A 24,507-nucleotide genomic window follows, 5' to 3' on the forward strand; every position below is an offset into this window, starting at 1 on the left:
TCTCTAGGTCTTTAGGTTGGTAGGCCATGATGAAATCCCAGCTCTCCCAGACAGTTTGTTAGCCATGTCTTGCAATTTCTGTGGCAGTTCCCTCAATACCTGACATTGTATGGAAAAACATACTGTCTAATGAACAGGGTCATTGCTGCACCTACAAACATGCCTGCATTGGTTCCGTATTAGTGGTTCAGTTCATGCTTGCATTTGTTCAGTATTAGCGGGACAGTAGATCAGAATCTTGGAAAGTGTTGAAACAAGAGAAAGTTGGTCTGTATTTTGGAATGATCAAGTTTGATTTCGGTGTACTTGCACTGGGAATATTTTTGGTGAAAAATCAGCTTTTTTATAACCGTTGCGCTTATAATCCTGTGTGCAATTTAAATTTAGAACTCTGCTTATTTTGTTCAATAGTTTTAAAAACCCTGCCCAGTTAACCTTTTGCTTGTCAAAATACTGTGTTTTTGACTTGGAGAAAAGGATAAGATCCAAACAATTAATGCCCCCCCCCCAAATGCGGAAAGCGACTAAGCCTTAATGTGGATTTTAAATTTATATTGTGAGTGCTCTAAAATGTCTATTGGTATGCTTATTCGAACAGAATCATTATCTCCTACTAAATTTTGCCTCTGAATTCAATACATTATATGTCGCATCTGTTTTGGTGACAAGGTCTTTTTTAACTGGCTTTCAACTTTGCTGCTCTAATTCTAGAATAATGTTATCTTACACTGCTTTATTTTTTAAACCTGAAGAAAAATTAAAGACTGTTTCTTTAGCATTCTATTACTACAGTATTTTGTATTTACAAGGGGTCTCTGGTAAACCTAATAACCCTAGATTGCTGTAATCTGAGAAGCAAAACTATTGGCAAATTGTCAAATGTTTATTTTTTTAATCATTCTTATTAATTTTATGTAAACATTTGACTTATAACATAGTATACTTTTTGTTTATATTAGAGCAAAGACAAGATTGCCTCCTACAACAAAACTGCAAAAGTTGATAGAAACGATGTGGGAAAGGACATGAAAGAAAAGTCTTCCATGAAACGCAAACTTCAGTTTAATGTTAGTCCATCCAGAAATGAAGATCGAAATTCAGACACAGGTAGAGCCTTTTTAATTTTATTTTTATTAATTAGTTTTTGATAGCTATATGGTACAAAAATGAAAAGTAACAGTCAAATGTTTGCTTATATCTCATTAATTAGTCATAAATCCAACAAATTGTTTATCTTAAATTGTCAGGTACCTACTAAAAGCTGTATAGTTCTTTGCTAGTTTTCCTGTTACATGTATGAATTACTCAGTTTGTGTGTGAGACCTGACCACAATATTTTGTGTGGAGGCACTTGCCTTATAATTTAATTTTATACTTTTAGCACTTAAATTTATTTTACAATCACTTTCATAGAAATAGGGAATCAAATGATTCATACAATAATAGTATTATATGAATATAAGGGGTACAGTTCATTCAAATAATAAACATCTGTATATCCCATTGATCTAAATCAGTGAGTGCTTCCCGACCTTTGGTCCTTCAGCTCCCATGATTCCTACAGCTGGTAAGATCCCTGAGATTTCTGGGAGTTGCAAGTCCAAAGCAACTGGAGGTCCAAAGGTTGGGAACTACTGATCTAAATGAACTTTAAGCACAAACGAAATTTCAGCAGATAAAATTGGTGCAATTTCAAGGTGCGCAGAGATTTTTTGACTGCTGAAATAATTTACATTGAGGGATAAGAATCACATAAGCAGCACAATTCTACATATTCTTATTTTTTTAAAAGGTCTAATGGCAGTATTCTTTTGGTTTTAGATTATACTCCCCTACTCACCACCTGTGAACTTTTAAAGAATCAGCTTTTATTATAAAAGTGCCTTATGTAAGGCCTAGGCTCTTGTCTGAAATATTATTGTGAACATTGTTTTGATGCTTCTTAATGGCTTGGAAAAATACACTATATAGAACTCATTACAATATATATTTAGAAAATATTTTGTGAGGTATTTGGTTTCTTGTTGACAGCTGATAAAATGAGATAGTACTGCACAACAGTGTCAATCTTTCAGATTTTTTTATATGAGATTATACAGTAATTCACAATTAAGAAATTCAGCCCAAAGGAGTCAGTCACTTGTATGATTGTACAGCACTTAACTATTGCATACTGAACACTGAATAAGTGTTTTGTAGAAGAAGCTGCTGAGAGATAGGGTTGTTGTATGTTTTCTGGGCTGTATGGCCATGTTCCAGAAGTATTCTCTCCTGACGTTTCGCCCACATCTATGGCAGGCATCCTCAGAGGCTGAGAGATACTTGGAAATTTTAGGATGAGATCACATTAGTGTTATAGAATGAAGGTTTTCATCTCCCAATTGCACTGCTTGCTCCTGAAAAATTCTGAAAATGTAGTTTAGGGCAGGGCCTTTAGAATTCCCATCTAGAGAGGCTCTCTGCTTCCCTAAACTACATTTCCCAGAATTCTGCAGGAGCAAACTGGGCAATCGCTAAGCGGTGACTTCCACTTAATAATGCTAATGTGATATTGTCCTAAGGATCATGTCAGTTTTCTCTCTTAAAAATATTGATGGATAGGTTGTCTCTAAGGGCAACCAGCATTGTTTTAATTCCAGATCAGAATGTGAGTATATTCATTACATTTATTTGCATCTGGACTGCTAGTGAAAGACCTGAACTGGTATTTGATAGGAGTTAAGATAATTCAGAGTAAAAATGGAATAGTATCTGAAAGGTGCACCTTGGACTAGATTATATATTGCTATATTTAAATGAACAGTATAGGTGACTTCACTTCAGCAGGCTCTTAAAGGATACTCTTTTAAATAGAGTTTTACTGGTTCTTTTGTCCCTAATGCCTTTTTTGTTTTAGGCCTGGCTGTAATGTATTATTTTGGTGGTGGTGGTGGTGATATACTGAGAGGAGAGGCAGAGCAGAACTTTTAGAATAAAAAAAACCCCATTTGGCAGATGTTAGTGGCCTTCTAGATTCACTGTTACCCTCAAACTATTCTTCAGTGACTAGCCTTCAGTGGATAGAGTCTAGACCCTATTGGCAATAGTTTCTTAGAAGCTTAATATGTCTTTGATATAACCTCCTGGGAGTGGCACTGGAAATGATTGCCATTGCCAGTGAATAATTTACTTCTTTCCCATATCCGTTATATTGCCCTCCCAGTTCTATAACTTTCCTGCCTGAGTCATTCAAGACTCTTCTCTATAAAGAAATGAAGGTCTCTAGGGAAAAAATGGGGAAATCAAGAAAACAGTACTTTTTTCTCTCAAAGCATTTTTACCAAGAAAAATCAGAAAACACAGATTGTGGAATATACTCTTTAAGAATAAAGAATAAAATATGTGACGTGTTCATGTATTTGACTCTCATACGTTCTTTTGAAAAACTTTTATGTAAGACTGCATATATCTCAGATCATTGCAGTTCCTGTTCTGGATTTTATTTTCTCAGTTCTTTTTATATGAATTAATGCTTTACATCTGCTTGGCACTATAGAGCGTTAGAGAAGACAATTTTTTTACTAATATTAGTGAGTTCTTCTGCTTATTTTAATTGTTTTCGGATTCCTTACAGTTTACAACCTTATAGCGCCATTTGTAACAAAAATGTTTAAAATGTACGTTTAATATGTCAAGCATAATACTTTTATGCCAAGGTAAATTATATGCTGTATAATGTGTTTTATGTTCTTAAATTAAATAATGATAATTTATTGTAGTCTGTAAATATTGCTTGTATTATATGTAAATCTCTCTAACACAGTGGTTCTCAACCTGGGGTCCCAGATGTTTTTGACCTTCAACTCCCAGAAATCTTAACAGCTGGTAAACTGGCTGGGATTTCTGGAAGTTGTAGGCCAAAACACCTGGGGACTCACAGGTTGGGAACCACTGCATCCTAACATAGTATTTCCACAAAATGTCTTTTTTTTCTATGTGGGAATAAAAACAGAAACAATACTTTTTCCAAAACTTCAAAATGTTAATGATTTTATACCACTATTCCCCACTTCCAATTAATAGAGATGTCTGTTTAATTACTAAAATATGTACTGGATAAGAAAATAAATAGGCTAGTAGTTGCTTTAAGAGTAAGTTGGAGAGATAGTGTTACTGACTAATTAGTCTGGCACTAAGGGAATTGAAAACCTTGACTCTCAAATAAAAATATCAAAGTAAACTATAGTGCCAGTTTGGCATAAATCTGTATAATCTTGGTGCTAACTTTTAAAAGATATAGCTGTGTATTTCATTATTAGATTTAGATATTAATACATATTCTGTGAGTAAACTAGATTACACACATACGTTTATTTAATCTGTTTTCTCATAGGTTTCTAAAAGAAGCAATTAAATTAGTTTGGCATGACTTGTTCTTTGTTAATTATGGTATTATGGTTTTGAAGTGTTTTATAAACCGTCAGAAGCTCTGTGTTTTGCATTGAAATGGCAGAAGTGCTTTGTACCTGAGTCATTCTAGTATTCTAAGGTATGCACTGCATACTGTGTTAAATATTAGCATCAAGGTTAACTTTTAAATAAAGAAGGAGTTCCAGTTTAGATCTAGACCACCATACAAAGTTTGGAAATGTTTGAACCTTCCCCATACAACTATCCCCCTGCCCTCCTCACCCACTCCCCCAAGCTAGTCTGAGACTTTTTAAAAATCCTCCATTGAGCTAATGGATGTTTTGTGTTGCTGTTGCTTTTTTGCCTACACATGGTTGCCCTGATTCACCACCTGCATGCTTATTAAATGAAAAAGCGAAACTAGACTTGGCTGTACACTATGCATATAATATAATGTTCAGCTTTAAAGTAACCCACTGAACATTTTCATGAGATGCATGCAAAATACTTGGATTAAAATTAAACATCATAAAACCAAAATATTTCTTCAGTGATTTTTTTCTACATCATGCTGGGAGTCTTATTAGGATTGTACTTCTATGAAGATAATTAAGATTAAATTAACAAAATATAAAGACTCAATCTCAATTGAAAGCCAGTATTCTGTTTTGAATTCATTGGGAGTCCAATATTCCTAGAGCATTTTGTTTCTTGGCTCATACAGATAATAAGAAATGCTCACATTTATGGAATACTCTTCCTTTTAGAAATGACAATAATGCATCTTTAGTCTCATAGAAATCTTTTAAAAAATAGCCAGTATACATTAAATATGTGCAATAGTATCTGTAATTTACCTTTCTAAGAAGCTGAGTGTGATTATGTGAGTTTTTCATGTTGTTAATGCATAGATTAGACCAGTGGTTCCCAACTTAGCTCCATATAAATAGAGACCGGCTAGTCAATTTCTGATCACTTCACAGTGAATTTTCGTAGCGATAACATTGTGATTTCTTAGTTATTCTTCCGTGAGCTTTTTGTGTGATTGACCTCTTTGTGAGGTTTAATTGTATAGTTAGTAAGTGTCCATTAATAAAGTGTTGTGTTTTCTTCTACTTCTGTGTTAGAATCCCAAACTACTGCAATACATTGCTGGCAGAAAAACATTACAATGACTCAGATACTTTTTTATTTTTGATTTTCAAGTACAGGCAGCTCCTAAGTTACAAACAAATTAGTGATTGAGGGTTGTTGTATGTTTTTCGGGCTGTATGGCCATGTTCCAGAAGGGTTAGGGTTAGGGCCATACAGCCCGAAAAACATACAACAACCCTGTGATCCCAGCCATGAAAGCCTTCGAGAACAAATTGATGATTATTTTTACTTACAGTGGCGAGACTTATAATTGCAAGGAATTGGAAGATAGTAACCAATCTTACTCTGGAAGCATGGTATGGGGAGGTATGGAATGTAGCCTTAAATGATAAACTCTCAATGGAAATGAGGGTGTTCAGGGGGAAAACTAATAGATCTGAATTTGATTTATACTGGTCAGTTTTTATTAAATATGTTCTAGAAAGTGAAAAAGGAAAACAATACAATCTTGCTGGTCAAGAATTTTGGATATGACATTTATTAAAAGGTTGATTTATGAATTATATGGTAAAGGAAAGGATACCTGTTCAGGCCTTGGTGGTGGGGTTATATGTCTGTAAAATGTTCATTGTTTTTGTGTTTTGTTTCACTGTAAGTTGTTAATGTATATAAATAAAAATTATTATATTGGAAAAAATTGGGTTCTATAGGTTTGTTCTAAAGGTGATTTTGTTTGTAAGTTGAAACATACGCAATATTTAAGTTTAACTCCAGCCAAAAATATGCCTTTTTAAGCTTTTGATAGCATAGGGAAGGGTTAACACTCCTGTGGTATTTGTTTTGCAGTCTGTGCCCCTGTTCAGAAAATGTCACTTCTCTTTCTGTCCCTGTGATAATTTGATTTTGAAAAAATTGGCTTGCCATGAAGACAAGGGTTGATGAGAAAGCTTCAGTGAAGAAACATTTTTACCATGATAATTCTTTCGGGAGTAAATTTCCCTTCTTAGGGATAGATTTCTCTCACTTCCTTTTGTCTCACCCCATTCTTAACTGTGAATCGTTTATAAGGCAGATGTTTGTAACTCAGGGACTGCCTGTACTTGTATTTTGTTATTAAATTTTTATTTGCTTTATTGAACTTCGGAGGAATTTTTGTGTATGGCCAAGTTCTGACACTATCATGTGTATTGATGGTAGTTGAGAATAAATTGAGATATGGTGAATTTCAGAGTTTTTTTAATACAATTTCATTTCATGGACATCGCGCAATTGTTTAGATATCTCTACTTTACATTCCCTTTCTATCTGCCTCCTTTTCCTCCCTCCATAACACTACTCCTAAAACACCATTAACTTGTAAGATATGGGGTAGGCCTAAGGGGCTCCGCCATAGAAATTTATTTTAAAAAGGGCTCAGTGAGTAAAAAGGTTGGAAACCACTGGATTAGTCTTTAGAAATTATTTCTGACATAATTTGAATTTTGATGTTGTACATATAAAAGTCCTTCCTTGCTATTACATTCAGTTCAATTAATAGATTGTGATTTCAGTTGGAACTGTATGTTATTTTTAAAGACAACAAGCAAAATTAGTGTTTATGTCTTTTCTGGTTTTGGGGTTTTTTTCCTAATGAAACAGACTTCAGGATGTCTTTGAAGCATGATCAATTGGTTTAGAATTTACTCTTCAGCATGTTGCAGTTTCAGCCTTCTCTAATGTAATTGTTTCATCTTGATATTTAACCCTCTTTCCACTTGTACTGCTAGAAGATTTAGAATTTTAATGTTAAAAAAGTATTTCTAAATATGAATGAATACAGTTGAACATTACTGTGTAGATATAGAACCTCAATGCCGTGTGTTCCTCTTGTGTTCAATTGTGGACCAGGAGTCTGGATGTTCTGGTAGAACTGTGGAGTTGTGCAAACTGAGAAATCACTTGTTCTTCATCAGTCTTCTTCCTCTGTTAATAATGATATGATGACAGTAAGGTAGCTTTCATACAAAGAAACCCTGAGGTAGAATGGTAAACAAAAGAGGTTGCACAATCAAGTATATTCTCCACTAATTTTTTTCAATATGTCCTCATGAAATTACACAGTTGTCATGTTAATAACTAGGAGTTATTGTTCTATGATTTTTCTGTAGCATTGTGAAACTGCAACATAAATGTGATTAAATAAATAGAAAGTCCTATGTTAGTATTTTGCTCCTATATGCCACACTTCCTTCTTCTTGCTCTTCTCCATCTCTTTTCTCCCATGTCTTCTTCATTCTGTAGATTCAGATCCAGGACATACAAATGAAAGCTGGGGGGAGAGATTAATATCTACTTACAGGACATATTCAGGTAATTGGATTATTAGGTGTACTTTCTATAGTTGTATGTTATTTTAGTATTTTGATTCTACTACTGTAGTAGTTGATTTGTTTTTCTGTGTTATTGAACTGTTTTAAAGTAACTTCCAACTTAATAAAGCAGTAGTGTGTGTCATCATACAATGCAGAACCCAAAGTGTACAAGAATAACATTTGTTCCTTCTAGTGACATTTGTTCATACCTGTAGTGGAAAGTAATAGTTATTGTGCAACTTCTTTAGAAACAAATGTTTCCATACTGACTGCAATTAGAATGTAAAACAGAAAATAAGGCACATCACATAATATATAAGAGTAAATAAACATCTTAATGTTTAATTACTTTTATATATTATTATGCCATTGAACCATTTTTTATGTAACATCAAATGGAGCGATCCTAAATGGGGTTGCCAAAGAGAACTGGATTTACCATCTTATCCCATGCCTTGTTGGTTCATGCCTGGTGTTTCGGTCTGACAGTTTGTGTTCTGATATTTTTTTTCTCAAACTCAGTAGGCAAGGAATAACTCCACCACCTTCAGACTTGCTATAGCATAGTTAGGCAAAGCAGTGTAGTGACTTCAACCTGTCCTTTCTTTGTCCAGCCCCACTCCCAAAATGCCCTTTTTTGCTACCAGAAACAAAACTTCCTGCTGCAGAATGTTCCATGAACAGAACTGGCACTGTGAGATCAGGCTCACAGTGTTCCTTATACATCCAGTATTGGACATATATTCAGCAGATGTCTGAAAATAAATCTAAATAATTGAGTTTGAACTATTCTAAGTGTTTAAGTCATCTAAAAGAACAGTTAAATTTATTAAGCAAGATATGTATTTATTATAAAATAACAGCTTATGAACATCAAATCATGCCAAATATATGTGTACATCATTTTTATGGAACTGCAAAGATATGTATGTGAAAGGCAATAATTATGAAAAGCTTGTCACTTTTTATACCAATTTCAAATTAATAATTTTACATACAAAAACACAGGCTTATAATTGTGTAACTGGGGTATTCAGTGTTACTTGCCTTTAAAAAAGAATTAAGCAAAGAACACAATAAAACAGCTATTTTGCTAAATTGAAAACAGCAGTTGTAGTGAAAAAGATGTTTTAGACAAAATAGAATCATGAGATAATGAAAATCATAATCCATTTATATCATAATCTTTTAATAAAATAATTTTCATCTTAATAGAAATGCATTATTACATACATAATTGTTTTAGTCTGGGGTGGGAGGAGTCTTCATTATGGGACCATCAAGCCTTAAACCTGTAAATAGATGAAGAAGAATTTGGAAAATTGTGTAGTAGTAAGACAAATAGTTGATTAGAATAGATGCAGGAACCATTGATAGGGCACATTTACATTTTCTCTTACATTCTTTGATGTGTCACCAGTAATTCTCTTGATCACACACTTCGCCTGTACCTTTTCCCAAAAGAACAGTTTGAAAACTATTCAACTTTGTCATTGAAAGGAAGTCAGAAAGAAGGGTTTTGGATGGAACGTAAGGCTGTTGTGTTGTCTGGAAACAAAGTCTCACTTATTCAACATAAACTGGCCGGCAGAACGTTGGATAAGCGAAAATGTTGGATAATAAGGAGATTAAGGAAAAGCCTATTAAACATCAAATTACGTTATGATTTTACAAATTAAGCACCAAAACATCATGTTTTACAACAAATTGACAGAAAAAGCAGTTCAATGGAAGCGTTATGTAGTAATTAATGTTTTTACGAATTTAGCACCAAAACATCACCATGTATTGAATACATTGACTACAAAAACATTGACTACTAAAAGGCAAATTGCATTGGATAATACAGAACATTGGATGAGCAAAGGTTGGATAAGTGAGACTCTACTGTAAATGCACCATCAGAGTATAGAATATAGGAAATATATTTTTGTCCTTATAATTACGTAATTTCAGGAAGAAATTCTTATAAGAAAAACAGTTTAGCACCTGTCTCATATTTCACTTCATTCCATTCTAGTTTGTTAGTTACAGTTGCATATTAGCCAATAGGTTAGATCAGGCATGGGCAAACTTCGGCCCTCCATGTGTTTTCGACTTCAACTCCCAGAAATCTCAGCCAGCTTACCAGCTGTTATGAATTGTGGGAGTTGAAGTCCAAAACAGTTGGAGGGCTGAAGTTTGCCCAAGCCTGGCTTAGACCATGGGTAGCCTGAAGGGTAGGTTATTGCAGTCAAGAAAGATGGTATGAACAGCTTAAAATGTGTGAGTGGCAGGATCGGCTTGCCGGCTTGAGTTGTGGTACTGACCGTTCTTGAGGCAAACATGTGCTTAGTGGTATTTTAATCCATAGTTATGGCCACATGTGTGAGTTTTGTGCTTTGTTGTGGTTAGTCAACTTCTTGGATCTAGTGAAAAACAAGCCCCAATTCTGCCAATTCCTGTATTAAGCCAAAAAATACTTGTTTATTGATTCCACACAGTGAGCTCCATTGCTTGTCAGGAATTTGAACCTGAGTGTCTCACAACTAAGGCCAACAATCTTGCCACTGACTCCGTTCTGCTAAGCAAAATTCTGCATTTCATCACATAATGGGGCTTGACTTGACTCCAAAGCAAGTCAAGGGCAGGTGCATCGGCCTCTGCCCACATGAATGCTGTCTTTTAGGGCACAGCTACGTGGGCGGGTGACACTTCATGTGCCCATGCAGTTGTTGCTTTTGAAAGCACAGCTACATGGATGGGTTCTCACAGGAATTATTACTTGGTGAAAGAAGCCCTTCAAAGCGGACTTTTTCACCAAGTAATAGTTGTCACTACATAATAGTCACACACCCCAAAATGGGAAGGGGGGAATTAGGCTATTACTTTTTGATGTACACTACTTGTTTTTTCTACTTGCAGAACCTGAAATATAAAACTTAAATTTTAATATCTTCTATTTGTTGATTAGTGTTTTATCTGGAATAATGCACAACATTTTGCTGCTCTTATATATCTGTGGGTATTTTCAGAGAAAGAAGTTCCAGAGAAGAAAAAAATGAAAAAAGAATCCGGAAGTAAGAAAGCAGCACCTGTTAGTATTCTTTTCGGCTACCCTCTATCAGAACGCAAACAGATGGCCCTTCTTATGCAGATGACTGCCAGAGACAATAGTCCAGGTAATATAAATTTATTTTCCTATCCGTACACATTTGGATCAGGACCAACTGATGAAATGGTTAACTCTTTGTAAGCTGCCCTATGAGCTTTTGGGGCTGAAAAGCAGGTTATAATAGTCTTAATTAAATAAATAAACTATCTCCATTTAATGGCAGATATGTTATCTCTCAAACTCATCATTTTGTTTAGTTGGCTTCATACCTGAAATTAGAAATTATCAGTGCTCAACTTGTAATACTAGTAAAGGTCCCAAAATATATTATTTGCATTTCCATCATTGATCTAATATACAGTTAATCCATTAAGTGTGTTTATGGAAAGTCAGCCAAAGTAAAACTCATATATGCGTAAGAGCTCATAGAATTGTGACTTACCTATTTTTACCAGTTGGGTTTCAGTGTATGCAGGTTATAGTTTCATTCATTTTGATTTCTATAAAAATATAAATTATAAAAGCTTTTAAAAGACATTTTTTTAGATTTGAAATCTGAAGAAAATTGTTAAGTCAGATATGACAGGAGTGCCATTATATAGTTATGAACATTTGTGGAACAAGTTCATTTAGTTCCCCCCCCCCCATTAGTAACAATTAAGAAGTTTAGATTTAGCTCAGTGATTCCCAAAGTGGGCGCTACCACCCCCTGGTGAGCGCTGCAGAGATCCAGGGCATCAGTGATGGCACCTATTAGGACACAGGGCCAAGGGAGGGGCGTGGCTTCTTCCCAAGAGCCCGAGACAGGGCTGAGAATCTATATCTCTCCTGAGGTGCTTGTTGGGACATAGAGGGCGGAGCTAGAGCCCGAGACAGGGCTGACCCTCTATACCTCTCCTGAGAGGCCTTTTAGGACTAAAGGGCGGGGCTGGGGTGGGGGCAGGGCCTCTTCCCAAGAGCCTCTGTATACCTCCGCTGAGGAGCTTGTTAGAACAAGGGGGTGGGGTATAGAGGTTCAACCCCATCAGGCACTTGGGAAAAGGCCCCGCCCCCTCCTCTAGCCCCACCCCCCGTGTCTTGGCAGGTGCTGCAGGACAGGGATAGAAGCTCAGCCCTGCCTCAGAGCTCGTAACTCCGCCCATCCCAGTCCTGGCCGCCCATTTGTATCCCCGCCCTACATCTTGGACTAGGGGAGAGGCTTGGCCCCGCCCTCTTGAGCAGGAGCCACGCCCACCCCTCTAAGCCACGCCTGCTTTCCAGGGGGCACTGAGTAATATTTTTTCTGGAAAGGGGGCGGTAGGCCAAATAAGTTTGGGAACCACTGATTTAGCTGAAGCACATTAAGTGTATTTTATATTGTCTACACAATATCTGCTCCAATGTGCACCTTCTGCTACTGCTATCAGCTACTATTTTATGAGTGCCTACAAAAAAATTAAACATTAGAATTGTTATTATCTTGATTAGATAAATTAAAATATTAAAATAATTTTTTGTTTAAAGAGAAGTACAACACTGTTTCAATAATACAGCAAAGAGTATGTGTAGAACATACATATGTCTTGAACTGGGATAAGAGAGATATTGCTAGCACCAGATGTTGGTCAGGTTTTGCAAAGTGCAATGCCATATCCTATTATTATTAGTTACCATCATCATCATCATTATTATAACATCTTATAACATTATAATTTCCCATAAGAGTGATATTAACTATTCATAATGAGACATAAATTGTAGTCACTGACTCTCCTAATCCTGGTCCTGTCATTGTCTGCTTTGTGTATGTGTCCTTGCTGCATTTTGTTTCTTTATTTTTATTTGTATGTCATAGAAGCATGGCATTTTATAAATCAGTTTTAATTACAATATATTATATTAGACTCCCCCCCTCTCTCTATATATATATATAAATGAATGAGATGGTTGAAGATAGCTGTAGTTAAGGAATTTTTATTCATTATGACAGATCTACTTATTTTTTGTCTTGACATTTATTTTGTAGATCCCAATTTAAATCATCCTTTACAGACAACAGCAACACAAAAGAAAACACCAAGCTCTTCATCAAGACAAAAAGACAAAGTTAATAAAAGAAATGAACGAGGGGAAACTCCCTTACATACAGCAGCCATTAGAGGTGATATTAAACAAGTTAAAGAGTTAATCAGTCTAGGTGCAAATGTGAATGTGAAAGATTTTGCTGGTAAGTTTGACAAATAGTTTTTAGACTTTAGTGTGCCTTAACAGTTAGTAAAATCATGAAACATTTTATTATGTGTCAAACCACGACCCAAGTGTAACATTAATTTGCAATGTAAAATAAAGCTTGCTGTGAATTTCTGCTTCAGTCCTAAATAGATTGGTTGATAGCAAGTCCTATACATTCCAGTAGAATTTTACATATTGTCTTGATTGTTTATTGTTGTTGATTGTGCTTCGAAGACGTACTTCATTTTTTATTTTCAGCGACTGTAGAGAAAGTTGTTTGGTTAAGTTTATGCTTTTTTAAAAATCAAAAGCTCAGGTAGAAGAACACTGTAATGAACTGTTTCTTGAATGGGGATATAACTGAACACCTTAGTTCGATAGCAGTTTCTATTCAGTCTGTAAAACAAATACGTTTTATTCAGGAGTTCAAGGTTTTCATATACTGTTATAAACTCCAACATATGAATTGATGTAATATTCGAAGTGATTCTTTCTTTTAAAAATACTGTGTAAACTGTGATGATGAGAAATTTCAGCTTATCACACAGGCTCTTCATCACAGTATGCACATATTTGTAATTTCAGATGTTGTTGGACTCAACTTCTCTTTGATCTTAGTCAATGTGGGCAGTGGTGAGATATGATGGGAGCTGTAATTTAGCAATGTTTGGAATGTATAACATAATTTTTCCCTTGACATTTTGTTGATAGTTAAAGATCGGTTTTGTTTTCAGATAAAATTATGATAAAAAATAAGTAGCCATGACTGTAAATTGCTGTTTTTATTAATGCAGTAGAGTAGAGTTTTCAAAGTGTGCTCTGTGGAGCATTTGGGGCAAGGGCTCCGCAGAGCATACTGAGAGGTTCTGCGCTTTCTCTCCCCTTTCCTGCTCCTCCCCCTCCCCACCTCTCTTGCTGCCAAAAGCCTTTGATTGTGCTTTTCCTCCATGGCAGAAGGGGGTTGGACTGGATGGCCCCTGTGGTTTTGTCTATTATTATTATTATTATTATTATTATTATTATTATTATTATTATTATTATTATTATTATTATTACAAAGGCTGGGTGGCCATCTGTTGGGAGTACTTTGATTGTGCTTTTCCTGCATGGCAGAAAGGGGTTGGACGGGATGGCTCCAGGGGGACTTTCACTGAAATACTGTAAAGTTCTTTCAAAAATTGTTCTTTCTTTTAAATATTGTATTATTCTTTCTTTGTTTCCTCCTTTTTGCACTAGAAATAAAATATGTGCAGTGTGCATAGAAATATGTTCATTTTATTTTTCAATTAATTCACACACACTCCATCCATCTGTCACTGGCCCAGCATTTCTGTAAAATTTTAAAACACAATGCATCAAAATGCATGCCTGATATATCACATTATATATAATGTAACATGTAATATAATATATAAACATTTCTTGGGTCTCCACAAGAAACGTTTGCTTTAAAAAGGGCTCCGCGGCTAAACAAATTTGAGAACCTTTGCAATAGAGGATAACCATGCCAATTGCAGGGGGCCCTGGTGGCACAGTGCATTAAAGCGCTGAGCTGCTGAACTTGCGGACCAAAAGGTGCCAGGTTCAAATCCCGCTGTTAGCCCCAGCTCCTGCCAACCTAGCAGTTCGAAAACATGCAAATGTGAGTAGATCAATAGGTACCGCTCTGGCGGGAAAGTAACGGCGCTCCATGCAGTCATACCAGCCACATGACCTTGGAGGTGTCTACGGACAACGCTGGCTCTTTGGCTTAGAAATGGAGATGAGCACCAACCCCCAGAGTCGGTCATGACTAGACTTAATGTCAGGGGAATACCTTTATCTATGCCAATTGCAAAGCTCAAAACGGAGCTTTCACTTTCAGTTGGATATCTTTAACTACAATCTCTGGACAAATATAATTTTGCCATCATATTCTTGTACATTTTTTGCATGTTCCACTTATCATTGATAAAATGCTACATTAAACAAATGATTTGGTCTGTTCAGCAAGCTAAAACATAAGCTTCTAAAATAGACATGAGCAAACTTTGGCTTTCCGAGTGTTTTGGACTCAACTCCCATAATTCCTAACAGCCTAGGAATTGTGGGAGTTAAAATCTAATCAATCTAATTAAAATCACCAGGAAGGCAAAGTTTGCCCATATCTGCTCTGAAAGATACTACTGGTAGTTATCATCCTTACCAACCACATGTTTATCAGAAGGGTTTTTCTAGGCCTCAAAAGTCATTTCTTAAGAGGTTCAGCAAGCTATAGCTAGGGGAGAAGAATTGGCACTAAATAACACATTTGTAGAAGTGCTTCTGCTCATGCAAGCAAAGTTTTGGAAACAAAGTATGGCACTGCTCCTGACAGAGGGAAAGGAGCTGAAACATGAAAAACTTGCATGAAAGATGAAACAGCTGCACAGTAGACACTGTTGTGCCTAAAAGCCAAGATACATTTCTTCCCTGGAAGGATTTCTTAATAAGTCAATAAAATTGTATCATCTCAGATGACTATTTGTACTGCTGGCAGATGTTCTTTAGTAGAACTGAAGTTGTTGCTTAAAGTGTTAGTCTGCCCATTCATGCCATAACTTTTAGTGTGTGTGTATGTCTATATCTATCTATATATAATTTATTTATGGTGCATGAGAAAACCCTTTGTTCCCAGAGGCATTCAAAAATTCTTTTCTATTTAATATTAAAATGTATTTCAGTCTTTATGAAACAGCAAAAAAGGTCTCTTTGAAATGTAAGGAAATCTCAAGCTTTATTAGGTATAATTATTTGTTTTTGTTTCGTTTTTGTTTTTTGAGATAAAAACTTCCAGGCCCTTGATGTGTGAATTTTGTTTTTAAATTATTTAGATTAAATACTGAACAGGTTGTGTTAAAAAGATTAAAACAAAAAAACAATTTGCTTCTTTTTTGACAGGTTGGACACCACTCCATGAAGCATGTAACGCTGGCTATTATGATGTTGCTAAGGTCTTGATAGCAGCAGGGGCTGATGTAAATACTCAAGGATTAGATGATGATACACCACTGCATGATTCTGCAAGCAGTGGGCACAGAAAGGTATTTACCATGTATGCAATAAATAAATAAACACTCCAAGTATAAGTGTAATGATCAATTGTCATTAAACATAGTCTAATAGATAACAATTCTGTTTCAGTACTAGATTGTTCCCCAAAAATCATTGAACAATTCTATGTTATAGAAGTGTCACCTCCTGTATTTTTAGCAACAGTCTGCAACTATGTTGCATTTAAACGGCTGAGCTGCTGAACTTGCTGACCGAAAGGTCAGCGGTTTGAATCCGGGGAGCGGAATGAACTCTTGCTGTTAGCCCCAGCTTCTGCCAATGTAGCAATTCGAAAACATGCAAATGTGAGTAGATCCGGCAGGAAGGTAACGGCCTTCCTTGCAGTCATGCTGGCCACATGACCTTGGAGGTGTATACTGACAACGCTGGTTCTTTGGCTTAGAAATGGATATGAGCACCAATCCCCAGAGTCGAACACAACTAGACTTAATGTCAGGGGAAAACCTTTACCTTTACCCACAACTATTCTAAAGCAGTGGACTGTTTGCAAATATTTGTGTGCAGATTTCAATACTGCTCACTATCCTTTTTTTATTTATATAGGGCCCCTAAGTACAGTAGAGTCTTGCTTATCCAACATAAATGGGTCGGCAGAACATTGGATAGGCAAAAATGTTGGATAATAAGGAGGGATCATGGATAAGCTTGTTAAACTTCAAATTACGTTATGATTTTACAAATTAAGCACCAAAACATCATGTTCTACAACAAAATAATAGAAAAAACAGTTCAATAAATGGTAATTTATGTAATAATTACTGTATTTACTAACTTAGCACTAAACATTGCAATGTATTGAAAACATTGACTACAAAAACATTGACTATTATAAGGCAGACTATGTTGAATAATACAGAACGTTGGATAAGCGAAGGTTGGATAGCGAGATTCTACTGTACATGGTATCTTCAAGAATAGGAATACAGTGTTCCCTCACTTATTGCAGGGGTTAGGTTCCAGGACCACCCGCAATAAGTGAAAATCCGCAAAGTAGGGACGCTATATATTTATACATTATTTTAGTAGTTATACACTATTTTAAGTCTTTATCAACTAGTTGTGTGTTGATCAATCACTTCCTTCTCCTCCCGTTGCCGCTTGGGCTCCTTTTCTCTCCCTTCGGCTTCTCCCTCCCTTCCTTAGGTTGTAAATTGTAATTTTTTATGATTCATAATTTTTTTTAGAGTTTATTGAGAAACCGCAAAACAGCGAATCCGCAAAAAGCGAACCGCGAAGTACTGAGGGAACACTGTATATTAAAGACATATCCCTGATTCCAATACAGTATCCAATGTGTTTTTATGTATTGATTGTGAAAGATTTATATACATCATGTTTCAGATTGTAAAGCTGCTTCTCCGACATGGTGGAAATCCATTTCAGGCCAATAAACATGGAGAGAGACCTGTTGATGTAGCAGATACAGAAGAACTGGAACTATTATTGAAAAGAGAAGTTCCTATTTCTGATGATGAAGATGATTGTTCAGGTAAGCAAAAAATGATTCACTATCTTTACATCGTTATAAACTTTAAATAACCAAGTCACCTAAGTCAGGACAGTATTATTCCATAACACCCAGTGATTCCTACTAGGTGCTATGGAACCAAATAAATGAATAAATGAATTAAATAAATTTGAGGTACATTGAAAGTAAACAAAATTTTATTCTATAACAATATTGTTGCTGTCAACTGCTGAGAAGTCAACTTCACCTTATGGTGAACTATGAATGAGAGACTTCCAAGTCACTATTATCAAAAGCCTTGATCGCGTCTTGAAGATTCAGAGCAATGGTTTCCTTAAGTTTTTTTAAAAAATTAAATTTTTAAACAAAGAGGAAAAACGGTGATATACATTTACAAACAGAGCACGCAACATGCAGAAACAGTAACAAACACAGCAGATGATACATTCCCACACCTGTGAACCCACCTGCTCACTATGATATCTATACCCTATAATACCTACCTATATAAATTCCTTAAACAGTTCCCTTTGCAACATCCTTAAAGTCAACTTTTGCTTTCTTTCGAAGATATGCAAAGGCCAGCCGCCATTTGTTTACAAATACTTCATTATTTTTTACCTTGAAGTCCAGTAGGCAGCTTTACCATTTGTCTGTAATCTATTAATTTTTCTCTCCAATCTCTCTTTGAGTAGTTCTCTTTCTCCCTTCCATGATTACGCTATAACTATTCTTGTTGCAGCAAAGCTATATATTTCTTTATCTTCCTAGACCTAGAAGGCACATTGCTGGGCTTTTCTTGACCTTATTGGTGTGCATGTTTTTTTTTTTTTTGCATATCTACCCCTTTCCAAAATTGTGATACTATCGGACAGGACCACCAGACATGGAAAAAAGTACCCTTCTGTTTTTTACATCTCCAGCAATCCTCTCTGTGGGTTTCGTCAATTTTAGCTAACAACTGTTGAGTTATAAAGCTTCTGTAAAACATTTTATATAAGTTCTCTCTAATGGACCCTGCTATTGAGAATTTAAATATTTTTTTCCCAGAAATACTCATATTCTTTAATTTTGTGTAAAGTCTCTGGCCTAAAAATCATGACACGTTTTATTTTATGGTCTACCAGATTATATTCTAGAATGTATTTATATAATCTGGAGATTAAGCCCTTATTTCCCATATTGAAAATACACTCCAATTTAGATTTCATTTCATGACACGTTTTATTTTATGGTCTACCAGATTATATTCTAGAATGTATTTATATAATCTGGAGATTAAGCCCTTATTTCCCATATTGAAAATACACTCCAATTTAGATTTCATTTCCTCAAACCCTTCTTTAGCATTTTTTATAAATCTGATGTGTAGTTGATAAAACCAAAACCAATTGTTGATACCTAGTTCTTCTCTTCCTTTTAAGTTCCAATTATATTTGTTTTAGATATATATTCACTATAAGATCTTATTTCATCTTTGGATGTTGACCTTAGGACTGCTTCTAATGGACGTAACATAATGGGGTTTCCTGTACCATCCCCCCCTTTATATCTCTTCCATATTTGTAAACAAATTTGGTCTTATTATATGGTTATTGATGTCTTTGTTTAACTTACCCTTTTTGTACCAGAGATAGGTGCGCCATCTGAATCTAAGGTTAAGAAGAGGGTGGTTCTCTAATTTTATCTATTCTTTTAGCCAACTAAAGCCTGCCGCTTCATAATAATATCTAAGATTAGGTAAGGCCAGCCCCCTTCTGTCTTTTGCATCTGTCAAATTTCTATATGCAATTCCGGCTTTTTTACCTCCCCATATGAAATTAACTAGGTCCTTCCTCCATTGTTTGAAGATCCTTACTCCTTTAATAATTGGTAAATTTTGGAATAAAAATAACATTTTTGGTACTACTATCATTTTAATTACTGCTGTCCTCCCCATTCAAGTTATTTGGATTCTTTGCCACCTGTTTAAGTTCTTTTTTAACCTCTTTCCAGGCCCTCTCATAGTTATTTTGCTTTAAATAAATATTTCTGTTGTTTAACCATATGCCTAAATACTTTACTTTCAACACCACCTTGCATGCTGATAGTTTTTCCAATTCATCAATATTTTGTTGATAAGTTTTTAGCTAGAAACATAGATTTCTCTTTGTTAATTCCGAATCTCGAATTGAGTCTATATTTACTGATTATTTCCATTAGCATCTGTAATCTCTGTATTGAGTCTCCTAAAATACAAATCATATTGTCTGCATAGGCCTTGATTTTAAATTCATGCCCTTTTATAGTCACTTCTTTAATAGTTATCTTCTCTTGTTCTGCTGTTTAATGTTTCTAACATTAGTATAAACAACAAGGGTGACGGGGACAGCCTTGTCTGGTCCCTTTTTGAATCTCAATGATGTCCAACAACTAGCCGTGAAGCCTTAGTCTTTGTTAGGAGGAAATAGCCCCCACTGCCTTCTTAAATTGTGGGCCAGCCCCAAACCTTCCCAGTACTTTTTGTATACATTCCCAACTTACATGATCAAATGCCTTTTTTGCATCTAAAAATAATAATGTGATATCTCTATTTGGGTGTTGATCAACAACCTCTAATATATTTAACACCATCCTCACATTTTGATTTAGCTGTCTTTCAGGAAGAAATCCTACTGAATCTTCATGTATTATTTTAGCTAAGATATATTTCTTAGTTCTTCTTTATATACCTTATAATATGCATCAGAGAATCCATCTGGGCCTGGAGTTTTGTTTACTTTGGAACTCCCTCCCCAATGAAATTAGATCAGCTCCCTCCCTCCTGACCTTCTGGAAAAAAAAGTAAAAACATGGCTTTAGGACCAAGCTTTTGGACAGTAACCTACAGTGCAGTAAAAGAAATATGGAATAGTACAATGACAATTGGAATGGGTACGGATTACGACTTTGGATTATGTAGTTTTATCTGGGGGTTTTTTGTTTTAATGTTGAGATGTTTTTAATTTGTTTTAATGTATTTGTGATTTTATTGTATGTATATTTGTGGTACGAAATGTGTGCCTTTTTGTAAGGCCATTCTGAGTCCCCTGCAGAGTGAGAAGGACGGGATATATAAGTGGTAAATAAACTATTGCTTTAGTGAGCTCATCCATTGTAATCGGTCTATAGTATCCAGATGTTTTTTCATTTCTTCAGTAAATTTTGGGATATTCATTTCGTCTAAGTATTGATCAATTTCCTTTGTATCAGTCTGGATCCTTTTGCAAAGATTCCTATAGTAATTTTCAAATCATTTTTGAATTTGTTTCATATCTGTGATTATTTCTCCTTTGTCTCTTTTCCTGACTACAAGTTGCCTATTCTTGTTCTCTTTTAGCTGCCACACCAACTATTTCTGTGGTTTATTAGCATTTTTAAAAAAATTGTATCTATTGTACATTGTTCTCCTTTCAATCTCATTCACAAGTAACAGTTCATATTGCTGTTGTAGTCTTGTCAGATCTTGGTGTATTACATTCTATCTAACTTGCCTTTCTCTAATTCTTTTTCTTTTTCACTTATCTTGGTTAGAATCTCTGCTTGTTATTTCTCTTTCTCTTTGAACCAAATGGAGTTTTGTTGCATCAATAACCCGCTTTCCCAGCATACCAAACAACCCTATCAGAAATGCCATCTTTTAAGTAATCCTTCAGATAATTTTGTATATCTTATTTTATCTTGTCCTTAATTTTGGGATCTTTCGACATATATTTGTTTATCCTCCAGGGTTTTTTTTCCCACTGACCCCATTTATCTCTAACATAAGTGGCGTATGGTCTGAGAACACCCTAGGTAGTGATTCCGCTTTTACTGTATTCGTTATCAGCTCCTTTGTGGCAAAGATATAATCAATGCTTGATGAGGTGCCATACCTATGTAAATAGTGAGAATATTATTTTCTATTTAGATTCTGTAATCTCCACGTATCATATAATTCCTATTGATGGAGTTCCCCAGCAGCGAGTCTGGGAGTCTACCTTTCGTTTTACAGTTCCTGTCTAATTTAGGATCCATTACCCCATTAAGTCTCCCACCCAGATAATTTCTTTTTCCCCACACTGGGCTAATATGAATGATAGGTTTTTTAAAAAAATCTATTGTTTTACATTAGGGCATAAATTCCAACTAACAATACCGTTTTATACTTAATTTTTACATTGAGTATTAAGAACTTTTGGCGACCCTCCTAGTCCTCACACACTTTTCTGGTTCCAAACATCTATTGACATATAACAAAACCCCATTGGTTTTCTTAAAGTTGCATATAGAGAATAGCTGTCTTGTTTCAAAAGGTGTATGTCTTTTCCCACAAAGTGCGATTCCTGTATGTATGCAATATCAACTTTAGCTTTGTGTAGAAAGTGAAACATCCTCTTCCTTTTAATACAATTGTTCAAGTTATTCATGTTCCAAGAAATAATTTTTAGCCTTTATAATTTCATTTAGAGGCTGTCCCCCTCCCCTCACCTCCCACATTTTAGCAAGTCAGAATACATTAAATCTTTTACAAGGTGGGTCCCTCTTCCACTACTACTACTACTACTTCTTCCTCCTCCTCCTCCTTCTCCTCCTCCTCCTGATGCTTCTGTTCCTCTCCCCATCTTACTTCTAATGTGGTTTCCTTGATTGAGTTTGTTCGCCTGTGATCAGGGCCGTAGCCAGAAAAAAAATTCGGGAGGGGATTTGAAAATTTCAGGGGGGGGGGGGTTAACCCCTAGCACACACCCCTCCCCGCTACAAACCTGTCAATATCTGCTTGAGATAGTGCCTGGAGGGACTCTTAATGTTTTGTGTCTCATAGACTTAGCATGGGGATTTGGTTAACCAGTTAAAATTCATGAGTAAATCAGGTTTTTTTTATAACCTGAAAAATTTCGGGGGGGGGGTGTGAACCCCTAAAACCGCCCCCTCTCTACAGGCCTGCCTGTGGTATAGTCTTTCTTTTTTCTTACTGCCTTTTATCTTGACAAGCATTATTGTCTTTTCTAATGAGTCACATCATCACATTATATGTCCAAAATATGTCCAAGAAGATCTTAGCCTTCTCCAGGAGGTGTTCTGGTTTGATTTGTTTTTATTGTTAACTGCCTTGAGTCAGCTCCAACATTTGGCAACCCTATTAATGAGACATCTCAAAGTTACCCTAACATGAAGAGCCTTGCAGACTTAAAGCCATGTCTTCCTTGATTGGTTCTATATCTACCTGTAATATGGTCTCCTTTTTTTCTCCCACTGCTGTCTGCCTTACCAGGCATTATTGTCCTTTCTAGTGAGTTATATCTTCTCATGAAAGTCCCGTTTTAGTTATCTTGGCTTCATCTTGAGAGAATTCAGACTTGAAGTCTTCATTCTGATTGATGACTGAGCCAGGTATGCAACATCTTAAACCACTTCAAATATCATCATCATCTACTGTAAAGTTATGTATATAATCTCTTACTGTTCATCTGTAATCCTGGCTTTGTCCTTTCTTCCTTGACTTTTCTTCAGTAGTCATTCCAAAACTTTACTATTTTTTGATAATTATATGATGTCATTTGCATATTTTAAATTGTCAATGATCCGTCCTCTTGTTTTAACAGAATTAGAATCGATTCTGTCTCTGTAGCTTGAAACAGCTCTGTTGGATGAAATATGTTTGGTGACTGATTTCTCCCAAATAGTTGAGTGCAGCATATGCCAGCTTTCTGAAACCATGGATTCATCTTCAAATGGTTCTTTCTTGAATGTATCTGTTATCCTGGCATCTCATTCATATAGTTTTTATATTTTTTTACTTCTATTTTATTCCTGATTTCTGTTCTAGTTGTATAGCATCCACAGTGCTTTTTTGTTTTTCCTTTGATTTCTGGAGTCTTATGGAAAAGGTTTTTTGTTTTTCCATTTTTGCTGTCATGTTTCTCATTTTTGAGTGTTATAGTGTTTCTCTTCATTCTTGCACAGAAGTCACTGAATACAAGGTCGGCTTCTGGAAGCATGGTGGCATGCAGGCAACTTCTGAACTTGCTGCTCAAAGTCTCTTTATTTTTCGCTGCAGATAGTGTCTTATTAATTCGTCCCTGACAATGTCTCTGACTTCGGTCCAGTCTTCTGAGTTCTATTCAATTAAGCTTAATAGTTTAAATCTATTTTACATTATCTTTAAATTCTATGGGATGTTCTTCAGAATTTATTTGCCATCATAATTGATTTAGTGTTCATGTTTAATTTTACTCTGATATTTTATATTATCAGTTCATAGTTTATGCCAAAATTTGTTCCTGGTCTTCTTTTTGCAAAGAGATTGGGGCTTTCCCACAATCTGCTTCCAATTATGTTGTAGTCTATTTTATTTCTGTATTGGCTATCAGGTGATGTCTATATTACCTCTTTGGTTGCCTGAAGAATGTGTTTGTGATTAACAAACTCTTGTCCTTACAAAATTCAGTCACTCTCTTACTTAATTTTGTGAGCTTAAGCAAAATTATCCAACATTTTGGGGTCTGTTGCCTACTTTTGTATTCCTATTGCCCCTGATTATGAACATGTCCATTTTCAATTTGTGATCCGTTTCCTTCTGGATTCCATCATGAATTCTTCAATTACTTCCTCTTTTTCCTCTGCCAAATAGTCATTAAATGTATTCATATATTTAGGCTTATTTTCATAAGGCTAAATAGATACTTATGTTGGGGGGCTTAGATAGGGTTTGGACTCAGTTTGGGGCTCAATAGACCCCTGCTGTGAGATAGGTTTGTATCAATCAGCCCGCTCTACTCCTGCAGCCTTATCTTGTTTGCTGCTGG

The 24,507-nt window shown here is 35.6% G+C and overlaps 1 protein-coding gene across 4 annotated transcripts in view; it reads left to right on the forward strand.

Moving 5' to 3' along the window:
- ankrd12 (ankyrin repeat domain 12) overlaps positions 1-24,507 on the forward strand; it is a 78,431-nt gene that overhangs the window by 40,681 nt on the left and 13,243 nt on the right. For 3 of the 4 annotated variants that reach the window (XM_062980519.1, XM_008118179.3, XM_008118178.3), the window contains 6 exons: positions 960-1,107; positions 7,765-7,833; positions 10,850-10,996; positions 12,935-13,135; positions 16,060-16,202; positions 17,575-17,722. In XM_062980519.1, coding sequence (XP_062836589.1) covers positions 1,026-1,107; positions 7,765-7,833; positions 10,850-10,996; positions 12,935-13,135; positions 16,060-16,202; positions 17,575-17,722 — 790 coding nt within the window. In that variant the 5' untranslated portion in view covers positions 960-1,025. The remainder of the gene's footprint in view (positions 1-959; positions 1,108-7,764; positions 7,834-10,849; positions 10,997-12,934; positions 13,136-16,059; positions 16,203-17,574; positions 17,723-24,507) is intronic. The other variant, XM_008118180.3, reaches the window with a different exon arrangement.

Source organism: Anolis carolinensis, chromosome 4, assembly GCF_035594765.1.
Source record: "Anolis carolinensis isolate JA03-04 chromosome 4, rAnoCar3.1.pri, whole genome shotgun sequence".
Lineage (NCBI taxonomy): Eukaryota > Metazoa > Chordata > Lepidosauria > Squamata > Dactyloidae > Anolis > Anolis carolinensis.